Here is a 19,763-nt window from a genome sequence, read left to right on the forward strand (position 1 = left end):
ATTTGCAAACCTACCAACTGATTCATAAGAGCCCAACAGTTTTATTTGCCAGTGTGTGTGTGTGTGTGTGGGGGGGGGGGGGGGGGGGGTTAAGCGTGAAGAAAATATTGCGGCAATTGTTTACCTATACTGACCAAGGAGAATAACCTGTGTGAAAAACCAAAGGGACAGAAGCCTGGTTAACACAATGGATAAGTCATGCAGAATGAGAAGTGCCTCTAAAGTAGTAAAGGATTTATTTTTCTGTTGAAACAACAGGGTTAAGACCTGTGTTGTCCACACTGATGGATGCCATCGTAATGCTGTGTTTAGTAGAGACTGGATCTCCAAAATCTCTGCAGTGCAGCTGGTGTGTAACATGCAATAACTGATAGTAATTTCCTGAGCTATTGAGTCTGTAATTAAAAAAGAAAAAAAAAAAACTGAGTTGTCTGAATGTATTTACTAATGCTTTAAGATTCCCTCGAACAGATCTTAATCTTAGTGGGGATAATCTTGTCACACAGAGGTCAAATTAATAAAGAGCACTCACAAGGAGAACTTCTCATCCCAGACTGGGTTGAGGTTGCCAAAGATGGTCTTCGTCCTGCGTTTGGTCTTGCCCACCTGGACGGTGACATAAGGGTCGCTGGAGCCAGTTTTATCCTTGGCCTGTAAGCCCTGTGCACTCATGACTGGAGACAAGACAGGGTTGGAGAAGAGTTATGAGTCAATAGGCAACATATCTGAGCATCTTAAGGTTTAGAAATTTTGATTTAACATATGGAGGGTTACTTTTTTTTTTGATTATAAAATAACCGATCTAAATCTTAATTCACTCAGCTCAATTATTTTGGAAATCAAAAACAGGAAGCACTGGGCTGGTGGTTGAGGTTTTACACCAGTCTCTAAATCCCAGTCATGAATCTACCTCTATATTTTATTTTAATGCTTACTAGTCAGTTTCCTGAACTTTATTTATTTGATGTTTTGGTTCCAATTTAAAAATCAAGGCCCCGTGGCTGCTTCCACTGCCTACAACAACTTTGTGTATTTGCCAAAAGCTGAGGCAACAAAGCAGCTCTTTGGTTCAATGACAAGAGTTATTATTCATCTCTTCTGTATATGCTCACTATATCTGTGATTTATCAATTCCGACATCCAGGCTATAAGTAGATTTCACCCACACGTGTGTGCCCACTTCTACAAAATGTCCATGCTAAGCTAAGATGTGGCTTCAAAGAAAGATCAGTGATTCAGAATCGTACCTCCACACACACAGAGAGGAAGGTGCAGAGAAGGAGAGACAGTAGTATTTCACAGCGCCATAAAAGGGAAAAAGGACACTGGGGCATTAAATATGCATAAGTGACAGTCTAAATAATTCAGTGTACATATATATCCCTCAGCTCAATGCTGACAGGAGGAGGTGGGGAGGATATAGAGGTTTCAAGAGCCATGGCCTGCTTGCTCCAGGAGTACTAAAAATCAAATGCCTGCTGTGATAAAGGAGCAGTCCAAGACAGCGACATACGTATAAAGGTGTCAGCATACTTCAAATGAAATGCTCTTCATCAAATAATGTCTGAGGCCACCTCCTGCACACCCTTTTATGTAGGAATTTGGGGGGGGGGGGGGGGGGGGGGGGGTATTGCATCCAACATTTTCTGTAACTTTCTTTCCAAAATCATCAATCATACCTACTTTATGCAGCAACTGGCTATGTGTGCTGTGGTGAGAGAGTAGAGTAAGTCGGGTTTGAACTTCTCTCTCACGTTCTACTTATCAAATTGAAATCCCTTTGATTCTTTATTGAATGTGATTGGATACAGGTCTTCATAATATAGCACTATAACTACTAAAGTTTTACATGACAGCCTGAATGGTTTATGCATGGCTTTTTCTAGCAGAAAAAAAGAGAAAAGATGAATGACTTGCTAAGACATTTCCTGGCCCTGGGGCACAGCAAATCTAGGTGTTTTACCAACCGAATTGTAATTAGACCTGAGATATACGTTTGCCCTTTGAAGTTACTGTGCTGCTTGATTTTCCATTTGTGAAGCACAAAATACACAACCATACAACAACTAAATTACAAAATGTGAGAAAAGTCAAAAATTTCTATTGATGAGAGAAGAGCAGAGTAACAAAGAGAGCACACCCAGAGGCATAAACAGATAAAGTATTCTTATGAAGAAGAAAGTAAGTCACCGAACGGAGGAGACTGAGTGCATGTTGTTCCAATTAATTCGTTGACCTCGGGGTGCATTTTAGCCAGGCTTTCAAAAAGTGTAAAAAGTGCATGCTTGATAATGAGGTGATCAGTGCATCTACAGGTACAGCAGCAGAATTAGTAATTAGAAGAGATTTTAAAATAGCTGACTATAGTCTGATCTGATCTGAAGGTTTATATTTACTGCCAGGCCTTGTAGTATGCACATTCACCAGATACACAATATCTCATGGTCGCTGTCAGAGCTGATGCCAGTCTGTGTTTATCTAATGAATGATATACAAACAACTCAATAACTACAGTCTAAAATGGGGCGCTCAATAAGCCCCTGGGAAATTGACCAAGGCAACCCTGGATGTTTGTCACATCTCTCTTCCTATTCTGCTCTTCTCTACTTTTTTCCTCTTTCTTCTTCCCTTTCTCTCTTCTACTCTGTTCCATCTCCAATCCAATTCTTTCCCTCTCCCTCTTTATTTGTCTCCCTCTCTGTTTCTTCACTCCTAACTGGGGAGTCCCAGACATTTAACCTCTTGTGGAGTCATTCAGGTCACATGTGAGCCAATCACCCACTCAGCCAGCATGATGGTGGTTCCAGTTTGACGTAGGTGGCTTCTTTCACTCTTCTTTCAAATTGTCGGTCTTCTCTGGACAAAATGCAATGAGGATAGTTTGGTTGGATAGTTTTGTTGGACAGAGTGCTGCCATGTAGCAGTTGTTTCCTTACAGTCTTCACTGCTTCCAGGGTGGACACGCATGTGAGGAGTGAAGTGACATCATAGCTAACCATCGTTTCATCCATTTTTATTTTTCTAACCTTTTTGGCAAAATCCTGGGGTTTTTTGATGAGGTGTAGAGTGTTACCAACCACAGGAGCTAGGACAGGGGCTACGTGTAAACAAATTGATCTCAGTGATGATGGGTCAGGTGATGTGGGGCACCTTCCTTGTATATCCTGTGGAGTCCATATGTGCAGGGGGTGGCTTCCCAGGGGTACCGACGGGAATACAGTGGCTTTGTCCTATTCCGGTTGTTGTAGTTAGTTTATTACATTCCTCTTATAGCTGCTGATAGGATCTCACCTCAGTGTCTCACAGGGGGCCGCGTCGCTGAGTAGACTGGTCACCTTGGCATGGTAATCAGCTGCTTTTAGCACCGGTGTGCATCTCCCTCTATCGATCAGCAAGATGGTGATGTTCCAGTCTCTTTGTAGTGATGCCAATGTCTTCCTTTTTTGGATGGTGAGGTTGGAAGGCGGTGCTTTCGCACTGGCAAGGGCAGCTGATACCTTCAATAAGAGCTGTTCTGCCTCTGTAACTGCCAAATGATTTTTTCTGATGGCTGGTTCTGTGGCCATGATGAGGTCTACCACTGGTATCTGTTCAGGTGTTACTGCAAAGTTCAGTCCCTTGGCTAAGACATCCTTTTTCAGTTTGGCGAGCCCTTTATAGGACAAGTTTGAGCTATGTTGCATTATACAAAGTGGTGTGTCTGCTATCTAGCCTACCCTAATTGATTTGAATGGAGGTGGACAAAATACATAACAGAAACACCTGTCAGCAAAATGCAACATAGTTCAACAGTATAGATTGACCCACAAATAAGATTTTCTTCCAGTCGTCCACCGAGAAACGCTTTGTTTCCCTTTCTGAGAAGCAGTTTAGAAACTGCTACTGCTATGGTACTTTTGCTTGATTGGAGTCTTGCGGTTTTTATTTAGCAAATTCTGTATCTATGATGAAGTTGCTTTTCTATCTCTCAGGGAACTAAGCTCGATGTTTTGATTTTCTGATGGTGTGGTCACTTTTGTTCTTTGGATCCAACTGATCCAGTTTCTGCAAAGCGTTTAAGAGTTCAATGCATTGCCCCTTATAAACCTAGCCATAGTACAGCCTTATACATAATAGGTGAACACTGGCTGCAAGGTGAACGAGCCTCTGATGAGTAGATCAGATCTAGCGTTGTCTGAACACATCAGTGAAAGGGATACGACTCAAGGGAAAACTGACATTTTCTGAAAATGAGTCAATGCCTCAGAATTGCTTAAAGTTGACTGTTGACCTGTCATTTTATATAACTTCCTTGCTCTCAAATGTTTCTAAGTCCTCAAACTTTGTGATTATTTACAGGGATTTCAGAAAGCATGCACATCTCTCTTTCGGTTTCTCCCCTTTCTTCTTTAGTTAATGGTTATATGATACTGATTATTATGTTAATGGTTTTCTAATACATGCTAATGTTACTACTATGAACTGAAAAATTAGGTTGTGTGGCAGCAGAGAGAAATAAAACAAGAATAGGGATAAACAAAAAAGGTTGTGTAATCAAAGAGGGTATGAAAAATAACACCAAAATTGGATTTAAATATGTACATGGGGTTCATTTCTATCCCCCTTCACTAACAAGGCTGGTAAACAAAGACAAAAGAGGTTAGGTAAGAAAAGGAAGAATCTCACTTCTCATTAATTTTCCTTTGAGGACACTGAAAAGCAAAAACATTCAGTCTGAATTGTTAAATGCACTCAACCATTATGTAACCCAAAGAACTAATAGTTCTTTCTCAAGAAACAGCAAAATATATGCACGGCGAAAACAAGTCTCAAAATTCCAAATCACTTTCCTTCTGACTGTGCTGTGAAATACTGTACTGTCAAACTACACTCAGGGGTATGACATTTTGATTGGCACCTCAGAGAATACTGAAGGTGCAGCTATGGGGGGCTCATTTCCAAACTACACTGTACAAAGATCTATCAGCATGTCTGTATAACAGATTAGCATGCTAGTGAGCTGTGAAAAAAAAAAAGACAAAGATCTCTTTCAGCTGCAGCAAATACTCTTCAGGCATGATAATAAGCCCTTGTGTCTATTACAGTCTCTCTGCTTTGTATTTACTGTGCCACCGTTAAACATTTGGCAAGCATTGTTGCAACCTGATAAGCTCTCCCACTGCTAAACTTGTACCTTGTTTTCATTACGTCATGTCACAGACTGAGCTCCTATTTAAAATATGTTTCTCGACTTTAAAATCTATATGATGACCAAAAAAAAAATCATCAATTACTGCCCATAAAACAGTGATGCAGTCGTAGCCTTCACTGCATTATCAACAAATTACTTCTCCTCAAACTCTACCTAATCAATTTCTATTTCTATTTCTAATTAAATGTGCATTGCTGTTTGTGGTTCCGTGTCAGAGGTTAATGACGAAGATCTTGAGGTTAATAACAAGTAAATACTAGTTAGACTAACAGTGTTTGTCATACGAGGTGAGCTTGACTTGTAATGACAGGTTTGTTGATTTGGTGTTGGAGGATGGAGAAAAGGGTTAAAGGTCTTGGTCCAAAGGTCAAGGTTCACCTGCAGCAGTATCAGGGCATTACTAGTTACAAAGCATTTCTCACTGTTTGGCTGATTGATTAATGTGTGACTAAAGCTCACAAAAACAAAGGCAAATTTTGATTGACAGATTATATTATAGCATGATTCTTCATTAAAATGGGTTGAAAATATTTTGTGACATAATCACAGGAACCAGGCTGACCTGTGATGCTGATTTTGGCAGACCACTTTGAAGTCCCATCGAGCACAGCCTGCTTGGCTGTCTTCAGGTGAGTGGCAAAGTCCTCTTTGGAGATGTGGAACATCTCTTGGATCAACTCGAAAACTTCAGGACGGTTCTTCTCTCTTATCTTCATGCGCTCCTTCATAGCCATGATAATATTCTGGGTCTTGTCCTCTGCCCCGTGCTTTGAGCTCTTCTCCACAGCCCCTGAAACAAGGAAATGTAGTGTTTAGACTTGCTAGTCTGCACATATAGCACTTAGAAATTTGAATAAAAGTGGTGATGCACCTCATTGTCAGGGCATCCATCATGTGTATTCATCCCATCTCTTATAGTTTCATTCCTTAAATAACTAAGGTTAGCTCACTTTCTTTTTTTTTCTTAAATCTCTCTTAAATAAAGCATCCAACATCTAATCATCATCATCATCTAATGTGTGTGACTATGACTCTCCACACTATAACTGTGTGAGTGTGTGTAGAAGATGAGAAAATCATGCATTTATGTTGCTGTCTATGCGTGTCTATTTATTCATGTGTCTGTAAGATAAAAGAGCTGCACGTGATGGTTAATTCTATCTGTAACAGTATCATGTATCTGCGGCACTTTCAAGAGTGCAGATTGAATGTGATAAAGATGAATTGAAGTTTGAACTATAAAACACGGTTATGCTAGTATGAAACTGTTACAAAATGCTGACTTTTATAACAGCCAGGGTGTAGCTAATCCACTTAAGGTGTGCAAGGATTGCCGTGAGGATCATCCTGAATCCTACATGTCACACTCTTCTTATTAAACTATGCTGTAACAACAGGCATGCACTTGATTGAAAAAGCTGATTGGAGACTGTAATGAGTGTTAGTGACCGATTGAGCAGACTAAATGCACCATGTCACTTGTAGCAATGAGCGTAAGGGTATATGTAGTATGTATTGTACACATCAACATAATAACATTCATGCATTCTGTAGGCTGTATAGTGTTGGTATTTACAGAAATGCCAAGAGAATAAAAAAAGCACTGTGTTAACTTAACAGAGTAAGAGAAAAACAATATGTTTTTAGATTAAACCGATTTTGATATATAATTACTCAGAAAATAATTGATTGTAAAAATCAGACTGTAAGACCATGACAAATGACATTAAGCATGTAACCAAATAAAAATCAATGTAACCTATTTGAATTATTTTTCTATAAGATGACATTTAGATTTGCGATAAAGCAAATCATACTTGCTTTCTCGCCCTCTCTCTCACATACACAAACACACATGCATGTTTGTGAGTTTTTGTGAACCGTACATCAAAACATCATAAAAGCAGCTCAGCCAGTGCCTGTCAGTGTGCTGATGTATATATAAATCTACTTCCTTACTTTGTAAACAATCTGCATTGAGCAGGTCCTGGCACTTCTCATGGCATTTAACGCCACACTCCGAGCAGCGCATGCCCTGACGGGCAATGCCCCACAGCAGCCCCTCACACTCATGGCAGTAGGTGGGTGCAGTCGCCGTCCAAACCTCAAAGTTATGAGGTGTTGTGGATGAGATTGGGTAGATCAAGGCCTGGAGAGTCTTCTTGAAGACATGTAGTTTCTGAGAAGAAAGAGAAGGCAGTTAGAAAGTGTAAGAATTACAGGTGTAAAAAGAGAATGATGGAAAAGATGTGGGGATGAGAGAAACAGAGGAGGTACGACTGATGTTGTTAAACTCTCATAGCACCATGAGCTGAAGAAAATAAGATTTCATAACAACTTCAAAAGTTAATAAAAAAGCAAGTTTGTACTTAAATTGCTTTTCACAAACATTCAATAGATGTTGAGATCAGTACTGAGAGGAGAGGAATACTCTTACACCTGCTGAGGGACCACAATGGCCAGATATAATAAGATAAAGTTTTAGCCAAAGTTCAGAAGTTTCACAGAAGCACGGCCTTGGTAGGATTAATTCAAAATGATCCTGCTTTCTGAGCTGAGTGAAATTTACGATATACTTCTGCATTAATATTGGCAATTATACAATTTGGCTGAAGTGCAGCTATCATTCGTCAGAACTGCACCATTTTTCAAGCTTCTTTTCTTAGGGAAAGGGATCTGACATATCGCATTATTCCAAGAGATAACAAAGGAGGAGGAGGCCTTGTTGATCCTTTCCTGACTACCTTATTGTCAATGGAGGGTCAGCCGTATGATAGTAGATCAGACTAACATCTAATTAAGCTTAGATTAACAGCATCCTTAGCCCACAGGCTTTGTTCACATTGAGTGGCTTACTGACAAAAGTTCCTTCAGACCAAATACTAAAGTCTACTCGAGGCCTGTCTAGACTGATTGCTGTGTAAAAGAGGCCTCTTCAAATTGAATGCTTTACTGCAGCAACCCTTCCATCCACAAGGACTGGGAAAAGGGGCCAGGACTTGCCAATTCTTGAAGGCAGAATCAATGGATGCTGTAAATAAGGTTTTTAAAAGTGAGCATTATCCAGATTGAGAGAGAGAGAGAAAGTGACAGAGAAAGAGAGGGAGATGTATGGCGGTTAAATAAATCTTCAAGAGGTACTTGCTCTCCACTTCTACTGCGCTCCTCCACCCCCTCCCCCTGCTGTCAGCCCCCAGCGTGTTGACAACGTGCTTTAACACCTGAACAGTAGCTCTGCACTTTACCATGAAGACTGCAGCACTGGCCACTCAGACACACATACAGACACAAAGGCACGCACTTGCAGACATGATTAAATGACACCAGATGACAGGACAACAAGACTATCTAATGTTGTGCGACTTTTCTGATGCAACAGAGAAGCTGCTGAGACCCAGAGGACCTTTAAATGAAACACAGAGGGAGACAGAGAAATTACCCTTTTAATCTGAGGACAATGAGATAAAGCAGATGTCTGAGATTTATCCACAACTTACCCACGAGCCACACCAGGGCCATACCTGAAAGCCTCACCAAATTTAATACTGAACCATCCAATTCTGACACAGCCCGCAGGAGATAAGTGAGCCAAAATGTCTATGATGTGGGAAATTGCAAAGACCTCTTAGTCTCTGCTTTTATCAGTAAATTGACCTGTCTGGTAAATATCCATTTTGGCCTTTATTTTACCAGCCAACCAAACATTTTAAATGGCACTAAGTATATTAAGAGTAAAACTAATTTTCTGCCTTGGTATTCTTTGACCATTGTATAAGTAGTATTTTACTACTGATTTCATGGCCACAGTCTATATTTATCCTCTGAAATTTCCCTCTCTCTCTCCCTCCTCATTCTCAGTCCTGACACCACATGTTGTCACACTGTGCAGCAGACGTGGGAACAGTGCTGCATGTGTGAGTCTCATGTGTTACACTGTGAGGTAACCCTGGTGATTTTGTGCAAGACACTGCTAGAATTGATTGACAGCCACAGCCTCTGCCTGAGAGCAACATGACAGAGAAGAATCTAATCTCTCCTCCCGCTTTCCAATTTCATCACCTATTGTCCTTGTCAGCCACTTCATTGACACAGCCATTCTCCTCACCCTGTTCCAGCCTACTACACCTCTAATCTTTTACTACTGTACAGTCTTAGCCCGAACAAATTTAGACAGTTGCAAGTATTTTAATCTCAATCTAATAATCTTTTCTGCCTGGCAAGATTTACAAAACTATCCCCAATTGCTTGGATGGAAATCACAGGCAATCGTTTTAAAATCACTGTAGTATACTTAGCTGCTAACAACCAGCCTGATGATATCTGAACTGACTTAAAGCAACATATCACATTTTATTTCCAGATACTCCTTGACCTATGTCAGATCGTGGCTTCCTTATTCGTTTGTACTGGTGAGTACCCACCTTTGTCTCAGCAGGTAAGCATGGCCCCAGTTTATGTTGACAGTCTCAGTGAAAAGTCTCTGGTGCTCAGATCACATGCAGCTCAGCACACGCTGAGCGGACACACGGGCCGTTAGCCGGCCCACACATAATGTTCCTTTCTGCTCTAAAAAGCAGATACATGGGAAACATGACGCAGATAGAGAACAGCATCGAGAGAGGGAGGTCTATACGTCAGCAGTGACAGAGTAAGGCGCTTTAATCAAATTAAAATGTATTAAGTTGAAAGAGGGAAAGAAAACAGACGAGTGCTGATGGAAGCTAAACTGGGGCAAGATGAGACAATAAGAGGATGCAAGAAGGAAGCACTCCAAATAGATTCAACCATCTCTCCAGGGACCAGTGGGGGGATTGTTCAACATGGCTGCCTGATCAGTGACATTAGGGCCAGGGGGTCATGAGGACAAGTCACTCTCTGCTCTGATCTTCTCTTATTCAATGCTCAGTCCCATCGTCTTCTCACGCTGCTTTCCTCTTTCTTTCTCCTCTCTCCCGCTAACTCCGCTACACTCTAAACTCTAACTGCATATGGTCATTTACTGAGTACTCTCGCAGTCCTCACAGGGAAGCACTCTCCTGGACTTAATGCAGCAGATAAAACTCTAACATCTGCTCGCACTACTTACCAAAGACTACACAATCTGCATTTGCTCGGAACTCAGCTCCCATGAACAAACAATCATTAAACTCTTCCTTCTTTGCTCCTAATCAGAACATAAGACATCTATCCCTAAAGTTCAAGCCTTACTTACCACTGCAGCCCAAGAATCAGCTCTCTTCATACACCAATTAACACGGCATCTATCACGTCATTGCTCCCTCATCTGGGACATGAGCTGTTCATCCCTAAAGCCCCCTTTAATCAAACCCATGGCTATTTGTAAGCAATCAAGACACACTCGCTGTAGGGCAGCTGGGCATGTCTGCCACGAGGACCAAGTCAAGTATGTAAAATAGATATGAACATGTACACAAATCGGTGTGCACAAATTGAGGGCCATGTTTCTTGTTTGAAAAGATAAAATCTTTGTGCATGATGTGCAGCTCACATTTGAATCCAGCAATCTTGTAGGCTTAGGCAGCCCTGTGTTGCACATAAGTGAATATGACGTTGTCTGCTTGTTTGTCTTGCTGAGAAACTGCTTTCTCCTGCTGTTTGCCTCCTCCTCCGTTTTCCCTCTGGGAGGGAAGAATTGCAATCAATTAATGCAGAGCAAGCTTTGGAGGTCAACACAAAAGTGTCTCACCATCGACTGAAACATTCTGGCCTTTCTCTGTAGCTTTGCCTTCCTCAATGCACAGTGTTTATCATTAATTGGAGGGAATTGTCTAAATGAAATGATGGGACCGTCTCTTCATTTCTGAACTCAGCCAAATGATCTGACAGAAGCACCACAGCAGAAAGAGTGAGTAGCTGGCCACAGAGACCATTTTAATAAACTGCAGTGTGTATTAAAGACAGACAGGCAGACAGACAGATGATGGCATGCTGTGTGTGTACATCTAAAGAAATAAGACCAGCAACTAATGCAGTCCATCTCATTTTCATTTTGGAAGCCTGTGTTCCTGGCAACTTGATCCTGGGCCCTGAAGTACAATGGCTGCAGCACAGCTATAAAAATTTGTCAGAGTTCCAGTCCCCTCTTCGCCAAACACCGCCCTAAAAAAGTGATACGAACATGGCTCCAGCATCCCAATTCCCTGAAGAATCCTCTGTTACCCGCTAAGACTCCACAATAGCCAGTAACTGATTTTCACACAGGCGGTGCGGTCATGTTAGTACTCACCAGGTCCTCGTTATTCAGGGTGGACCGGTTCACCAGAGCGAACGAGATGCCTGCCTTTCGAGCAGTGAGGGTCTGAGAGAAGAAAAGAGAGATGATCAAGAGTGATAAATTCATCAACCCATTTTAACTTTCTGCACTTTTATGTAGTTTCTCAATAAATTTATACACAGAAGCATAGAGAACACATATCTATATAAAGGATTGTGAGAGTCCACAGAAAGTAAGCTTACCAAAGCCTGTGATTTCCAGGAGGCCATGAATAAAGAATGAGAGAAATAAAGGAATTGAATTAGACAAGGTCTGGGAGGGTGAGTGCTGAAAGCATAAACAGCAGAGGAATTTGTGGTATTTATTATCCATACTGAGCGCATAGGTGTCTCAACTGCCATGCAGGACTGCTGGTTAGGGCACAGAGCTCTAGAAAGATTCAACTATTCATCAAGAGAGGTTGTACAGCCGTTGCATGATTTTTTTTTTTTTTTTTTATTCACTCATGCATTGGAGGTTACTATACTGCAGTCATGCTTGGCATTTATATTCACTTCTCTGTTGGATGAAGCTTTGATCATATTTTCTGCTGTCTGCTCTGCACATTTGTTTGACACAGAGAAACACGAGACACACACACTCATGTATGGGTGAAGCCAGCTGTACTGCACAACACCAACTCGCACTCACAGACACTCATACTCACACACACATTTGTCAGACATTCACAAACTTATGTCAAACATAAAATAGTAAACACCCACACAAGACACAAACACAAACAGGTAACACACACACAGACGCACACTCACACATGTAAATTAGCTGATATATTGATATCCATTGAGTCTGGGTAACCAGAAATTGATAAACATCTATCCCATACTGGAGGAAGTTACGTAACAGAGGAATGCAGACATGGACAGCTGACAATATTGGATCACTCTTTACCACGACCCTCTTGTCTGTACAGCGCAGCTATGGTAAAGATCCATGGAAGCCATGGAGAATGTAGGAGGGAACGTGACCTCTACATGAACTGTGAGTGTTGATGTAAGTTTATCAACATGCACCAGCACTGCTGAGGTTGCTGCGGGCAATACATTATATGACCCTCTGTCCAGATGTTCTCTATTCAGCTATAATATAGCATTCAGTGCTTTGTAAATTGATTTTCAACTTTTTGTTTATGTTTTTGCATTCCGCCATAATACAGGGGGAACCGTACTGTCCATTGCAATCAAACGCTGTTGCTGCCCTGAAGCAATCACACAGCAAATGTGGGGACATTGACAAAGGAAAGGCATGAAAGGGGACCAATTAGTTCGCTGACTAGTGACTTCATCCCAAGTGTAAAAGGCTTGCTCAGTGTCACTTTTACATGATTTAAAAGCCTCACACAGTTAAATCAGAAGTCAATGAAGTCTCTCGGATATATTTTTGGGTTGAGTTGTCAACATTTCAAGTTGAATACAATTTTTCGACACCTGCCGAGCAGCTAAAAAAAGAGGAAGAAAAATGGCAAAGTATCGGCAAGAGTGAAATCTGACAACTCACTGAAAAATATCACCCATAGCTGTTATGGGTCTATGTAGGAATGGCAAATATACACGCAAAATCCAAAAAATAAAAAATAAAAAATAAAAAACGACAACCCATACTTACCAAGACATTGTTGGTTATTAATTTCATGAGAGATATGGACAAATACAGCATCAACTCATGTTGTTCACTGTGATATAAACATTCATCAGCATCTATGTGCATGACATCAAGCTGCAGCATCATTTGCATAAATGCTACTTGTACTATTTCACAAGAAACTCAATCTTTAAAGGGTGAAATATAATAAACAGGTTGTTTCTAAGAGACTTAAGAGTGTGATTATAACTGTATATAATTATGATAATTGTGATATTTCCACTTTTTATTTTGGCTAAAATACATGAAGATGAGAAACGAACATACACAAGACAGACAGATACTATGCAGAACATAATGGACCAACAGTTACAAACAGACATGGATACTACTGGCATCGCCACAGCCTGTTGTCTTTCAGAAAGTCTAACCATGTGGCACAGTGCTAAAGTGGACTGCACTGCAACGGGCCACTCTGTGGGATATGTTATGACACATTATGTTGCAATAAAAACAAATGGGGGAGCATCACTGTGATGCAATGTCTTAAACACCCTCTCTAGGCTAATTAATCAAGCCATAGAGTTATAGCTAAGGTTACATTTAATATTCCCACAGGGCAGTGCTCTGCACTAAACAGCCAGAGTTTTAAGTGGTTGCTTTTATCACCAATCAACTTCTTACCGGCTTGTTTTTTTTTAAATCGCAGTTAAAGTTTATGTGACTTTTTAAAATCTAGTTAATTTTGAATAGCAGGTCTACATATGTGAGGTAAGTATTTACAATCATCCCAATCATGTATTGTGACAAACTTGAAACTAAAATCACAAACCCAGATCACAATGTTTTAATAACCATTATTGTTTCAGAGACTTCAGCTCACAGGACATTAAGGTTATGATAAGAAACAAACACTGTTACTCTAAAGCACTATCACATTTTATCCGCTTGCCAGTAAAGTTATTATTGTCTTCAGTAGGAGTCCACACTCACACAGGACAGGATTCCACCAGTGTGGTATAATATGGGGTCACTCAGATAGATTTGACATAAATCACACATAACCTTGTTGAGGCAGATGACTCACCAGGTCTCGGACAAGAGGCACTGTCCTCTTGCGACGTAAATCTGGCATGCTGTCAATACCATAAAGAATACTGCCAGCCCTGGAGAAGCAGACAGATTTAAGGTGTATTAATATCATAATAATGCCATGCTGGGGGAGACATTACTACGGTGAAAGGGGGGGTCTTGATTTACACAGCTGGCGAGCACCATGGATCATGCCTCCTACCTAACCTGTCTCACCCCTTCCTCCTCGCTTCGCATGGTGCCGACCACCTACACTGAAGATCCTTGTAATCCCTCTCACCCTCTGTTTCTCCCGTAGACTCCCTCTCTTCCATGTTATCTCAATTTGTACAGGGTATTGCTGCAGACACGCTACTACTGATACATATTATGGCTAAACTTGGATTTATATTACACACTATGAATACTGAAGATGATATTAAGTAGTGAAGGCCTGCTGCTGTAAAAACTGTGCAAACAACTGACTCCACATGTCAAGAACTGACATTCCAAGATTCAGTCACCAAAACTCTGCTGTTTGGCTTTTTTTGCTCTCTCTAGCTTTCCAACTCCACACTCCGCACACTTCTCGGCTCCCTCACTGCTTTCCCACCATTCTTGCTCCTTTCCCGTGAGGCTCTTTGTGGCATCACCTCAACTGTCACTCACAGCCTGCCTAATGACCTCAACATGACATCAAGGCCCCAATGCCTCCACACAGATAAAGCTCCTCAAGCTCTTCTGTCAGCCCTCTGAACGACATCAGTGGTATGACCCTTAAGATACACAACGTGACGACCTGCGCAGGACCTTGCCCCACCCCGGGTCCCCTGCCTCTTGCTGCCTTCATGCACAAAGCATGCTACAGATGGCTGCATTGTCACAGCATGAGTTGGGATAAACATGATTATTAGATATTATTTCCCTCATGACAACTGAATTAATCTCTGATCTCAGTTCACTCATCTTTAATGTATATTTTCACTTCATATTTTTGTTAATAAGAAATCAGACATGTGAAGCCAAGGGGATAAGTTCCTTTACATATGTTGTAACGGCATTAGGCACTTTGTATATCCATCTTCTCTCTGTAGTATGTCATAAAATAGGGAGCATGATATCTTAATTGGGTCCGCATGTCAGCGAATTAGTGTGTTTGTAACATTTCTGATACATACATGTGCCTCGGCATGGGGTTACAAAACAGCATGGCAGCTCAGATTTGTGTAATTGTGAACTGATCAGATGAGAATGTGAGCCACCACTCACCCTCCAGACTGCAAGCCGAGCAGTTTGGGATCCAAGTTACAGCGAGGCTGAAGAGAGAAAACCCGCAAAATGTAAGACAAGAAATGCAGGGTAAGCACACGCAAGTATACAGAAAGCACACAGCAGAAACATTAAAACAAAAGAAATGTACAGTATAACAAAATGTGCTTGGGAAAATACAGTGCATTTGGAGGTTTATTCAGGATAAGATAAATGATAGGCGAGGAGGAGTACAGCACAGGGAGAAGGGAGGGAAGCACCACAGGCAAAAGACCAAATTATTCCACATCAATGTAATTTGTGGGCTCAAGACAGAGTTTTGCCGCTCTTGGTGCTTCAGGCCAGATTTGCCTATTGTGTAACGCTCCCTCCTCACTGACCAAAATGTCCAATTTGAAACACAAATCATTTTCTGAGAAAAAGAGGAATAAAAGGATAACCAGCACAAAGTGACAGCAAGATGGCTCAAAGGCACATGCTGCATTCTCTTTCATATCTACAGATATTACTTCAATTTATCCACAGAAAAACAAAAACGAACACACTCATAGATACACACAGGTAGATGCGACACAAACACACCATCACACCGCACAACACAAAAACATAAAAACACATAAGAAAATATACACAAAAACACATGCACATGCAGGGAAAAATCAAAAATCTCTGAGTGGTTACATATGATAACAGATAAACAATGACTTAAAACCTGAGTATCCAAAGCACTGGTGTCTGGAAGGAGAAAGTGACAGGAGGGTGGAGAGTTAGAAAGAAGCAGCTCACTAGAAAGTACACACACTTACTTAGGACACTAATCTACTACTACCACCTGATGATGCAATTCTGTTTGGCCAAATAGTTTATGCAGAAATAGAGTGGATAGAGTCAACATGTGCCTCAGGGAGAATGACTATGAACAGAGGAATAGCAAATACAGCAGAACCAGTAAGAAGCTCTGTCACACAACAAAAGACTCTTAGCTAAAGGCTAAAAATATGAAGCTCATTCCTTGAACATACAACATTTCAAATCAATGCAGCACAAATGAAAAATTACGCCTCTGATTGATAACATTACCTGTGTTAACACTCATAGCTATGGAGACATGGGACATTAGTTAAGCATAAGCAGCTGGTATCATATAAACTACGAGATGGCAGGCCCTTCAAATAAGCAAGACTGCAGAGGTGTAATTACTGTGCTATTGATCCATGGGTGATAAATGGCAGCATAATCATGATCTCATGTGCTACAAACAGAAAACAGCTGTTCACAAGAGAAAGATCAAATTGCTGATCTGATTAAAACGACATGATACGCTGTTTGTTGTTGACATGCAGTTATTTTAATTGTAGCACAGCACAAGGCAGTGTGAATTTGTTTCTTTCTTTAGTTTTGCCAGTATCTATTCGATTTTATTCTCTCTGTTTACTGGGAGGTTGACAAAAAAGAAAATCACATCATAAAAATATTAATTGATAACCATTAAAACAGCAATAACTCTGGATCTGTGCATTGACTGAGAACACAGTACAGAATATTTGTTGGATGCTATTACCCAGAGTGCTTTATACAGCCATTAGCGTTCACCACAAGTGCATATCTTTTCATGGTGAGTGGTCCTCCTGGAGGCACTGATATTTTAAAAACATTAAAAATACAATCTAGTCAACATGAAAACAATTAGGTTGTATGTCTTCCTAAGTGCTGTACAAATGCAACTGGACTTGCTTGAGATTCTTTAAGATATTTCCCTTCTCATCTGAAAGGCCTCTTCAGCTCTATCTGACTGATGGGGAGTCCCCAGACAGTTAGAACCTAAGAAGTTGGATGACAGCTGAAATGTTTTCAAGAATCTCAAGCAAGTCCAGTTGCCTTCGTATGGCACCTTGTCCATACCATGACCTGGATGACTGAGAATCTCAACAAACAATTAGGTTTCATACATTTTTTTGAAAAGGTTCAGACACTACATTTGCAGTACAGCTGTGACCGTTCATTGTTGCTGGATGAGGTGACACCAAAAGCTGTACTGCAATCAGCTAAGCTACTTTCAGCACAGCTGTACAAGATAGAGCCATCTCCTCCACCAGTCACTAAATAAAGCCAGACCACAAAGATAGGCTATAGGATACTGATATGAACCTCATTTCACAGGTGCCTTAAATCTGTAGAACAAAAATGTAATTGATTGGTAGAAAACCTCTGCGCGCGTGTGTGTGTATGTGGGCAAAAGTGTTGAGGTAGCAACAGCAACAGTAAATCCTGAATTTCAGTGCCGACACACATGGCCACACTGTACATAGATCAACGCTCATCGGCGCAGAAAAGCCTGCACGTGGCTGATAGTACAAGCAGGACTGACCCCTGCTCCAACACACACAGGAACATGTGTTCTTATGTGGACACAGTCACAAATTTCTGGCTCACCAGATCACACTGCCAGAAAGATCCCTAAACAAAGCATAGGCTGCAGACCTTACAGTGAACACATTCTGATACAAAAACACCACCACTCACACTTGACAGCTGACATACATCAAAGATCACCAGAGCAAAAGAGCAAAAAAAAAAAAAAGCTGTTGGTTTCAACTCCTAGACCGAATTTCAACTCCAACTGGCAGTCATGGTTCATTTAATATGTTGAGTTAAACATAATATGCCAACCTTTTTAATGACACTGCATATTTCCATCCCTGCTGCTGCCTGACAAACAGCACTTAAGCTCAAAATTTACGACATGACATATGATATACTCATTAATGTTCTCCTTAAGAGGAGGAAGGAAAGAAAGATGACAAACAAAATTTACAACAGAAATTGAGTTTTGTGTGGGCAGTAAAGGAAGACTTCTTTCACCAGATTAATTTGGATGTGTTCAAACATTTTAAAACAGCTCACATTTCTATGTAGAGTCAGGCCAGGAATTTGCGTTCATGTGGTGCCATTAAGCTGGGATTCAACACTTTCCTTTTAATTACTTCACATCCAGGAATATAATGCGCACTCTGTCTCATTGGCGTGGCTTCCTGATACACACAAGCTGAACACAGCGTTCATTAAGGTGATCAGTTACACCTGAGTCAAAATGTCTACCGTCACAACGACCTGTTACTGAGCGGCACTGTCGTTAGTTACGGTACTTTCCGTTAAACTGGCCAGCTCCGTCGAAGTTTTTTATTTATTTATTTATTTATTTTTTGCTTGAACCTGTCGAGCTCAACTAATCAATATAGCTGCTAACCCGGAGCAGACGGAACACTTACAATACCCTCCTCACAATGAGGCAGCGGGGGCTCACACACCCTCCGACTCCAGACAAAACGACAGGTGAAACAAAGGTGACTTGTGACCTATATCAGCGGCTATGAAGAAATAACCAATTTCAAAAATGACAACTTTTGCCTTACCGGATGGTCTGTCCTGCTTCTTTGGCTGAAGCTAGCCGCCAGCATGTTTGGACGCCCAGAGATGACTAAGGTATGTCCGTACTCCCTACCTAGCTCTGGGTGGGTAGACCAGGCAGCAAACAAGCTCATCTGCGGAAATGTTTGATGAAGTCAAATGTGCAATAACCCTTTTCACTAGACAAAATTAAACGTAAGGCAGATTTCTTAGAAACGCTGCCATCATTTGTATATCTCTTATTATTGTTATTGTTATGGTGTGTGTGTAATTCAGTAGTGTTGGAGACCGACAAATAACGTTTTATTGTTAACTAAAATATTGAATATTGTAATGTACTTGTAATACTTGCTTGTCTATTTATTTATTTATTTGGTCTGCTGGATTTTCATGTCATGCACTATTTACATTTATTTGTTTATAATTCTGAAGAGTATTCATAGTTTAGGATTAGGATTTATAACTTGATGCCTTTTGGAAGAAAAACCATGATGTATTCTTTGTGTTTTACAACATAAAGTTCCACTCATGTTGGGGTGCAAGACAATATTCGGGGTTATACTAGAATATTTCACGTTATCATATATTGGCCATCTAAAAGTTGCATGTTTAAGAATCTCAGAGATTACTTTTAGGAAAACAAATTTGGGACACAACAAAACATGAGAGAAAAAAGAGAAGTGTGTGTAGTAAGAGGCTGCAGCCCTCCAGGCTTTGACTTAAAGGGGACCCATTATGCTCATTACCAGCTCTATATTTCTATTCTGGGACTCCACTAGAGTAGCTATGCATGATTCAGAGTACAAAAAAAATCATTTTATTTTTTATTTATTTATTTTTTTTATATCTCATACTGCCTGTTATGCAACCCCTCAGTTGAGCCTGAGTGAAACAGGCAATATTATCTCTGGATTTAAGCACCCCCCACCCTAAAAGCCCACTTTCCTC

The 19,763-nt window shown here is 40.7% G+C and overlaps 1 protein-coding gene across 1 annotated transcript in view; it reads right to left on the reverse strand.

Moving 5' to 3' along the window:
- The window catches only part of LOC121182239 (protein unc-13 homolog C), a 101,448-nt gene that overhangs the window by 72,214 nt on the left and 9,471 nt on the right, over positions 1-19,763 (reverse strand). Inside the window, exons 4-11 of the mRNA XM_041038643.1 lie at positions 18,821-18,949; positions 15,408-15,454; positions 14,155-14,233; positions 11,669-11,674; positions 11,439-11,510; positions 7,151-7,370; positions 5,754-5,981; positions 533-674 (exon numbers count right to left, since the gene is read on the reverse strand). Coding sequence (XP_040894577.1) covers positions 533-674; positions 5,754-5,981; positions 7,151-7,370; positions 11,439-11,510; positions 11,669-11,674; positions 14,155-14,233; positions 15,408-15,454; positions 18,821-18,949 — 923 coding nt within the window. The remainder of the gene's footprint in view (positions 1-532; positions 675-5,753; positions 5,982-7,150; positions 7,371-11,438; positions 11,511-11,668; positions 11,675-14,154; positions 14,234-15,407; positions 15,455-18,820; positions 18,950-19,763) is intronic.

This window comes from Toxotes jaculatrix, chromosome 1 (assembly GCF_017976425.1).
Source record: "Toxotes jaculatrix isolate fToxJac2 chromosome 1, fToxJac2.pri, whole genome shotgun sequence".
NCBI lineage: Eukaryota > Metazoa > Chordata > Actinopteri > Toxotidae > Toxotes > Toxotes jaculatrix.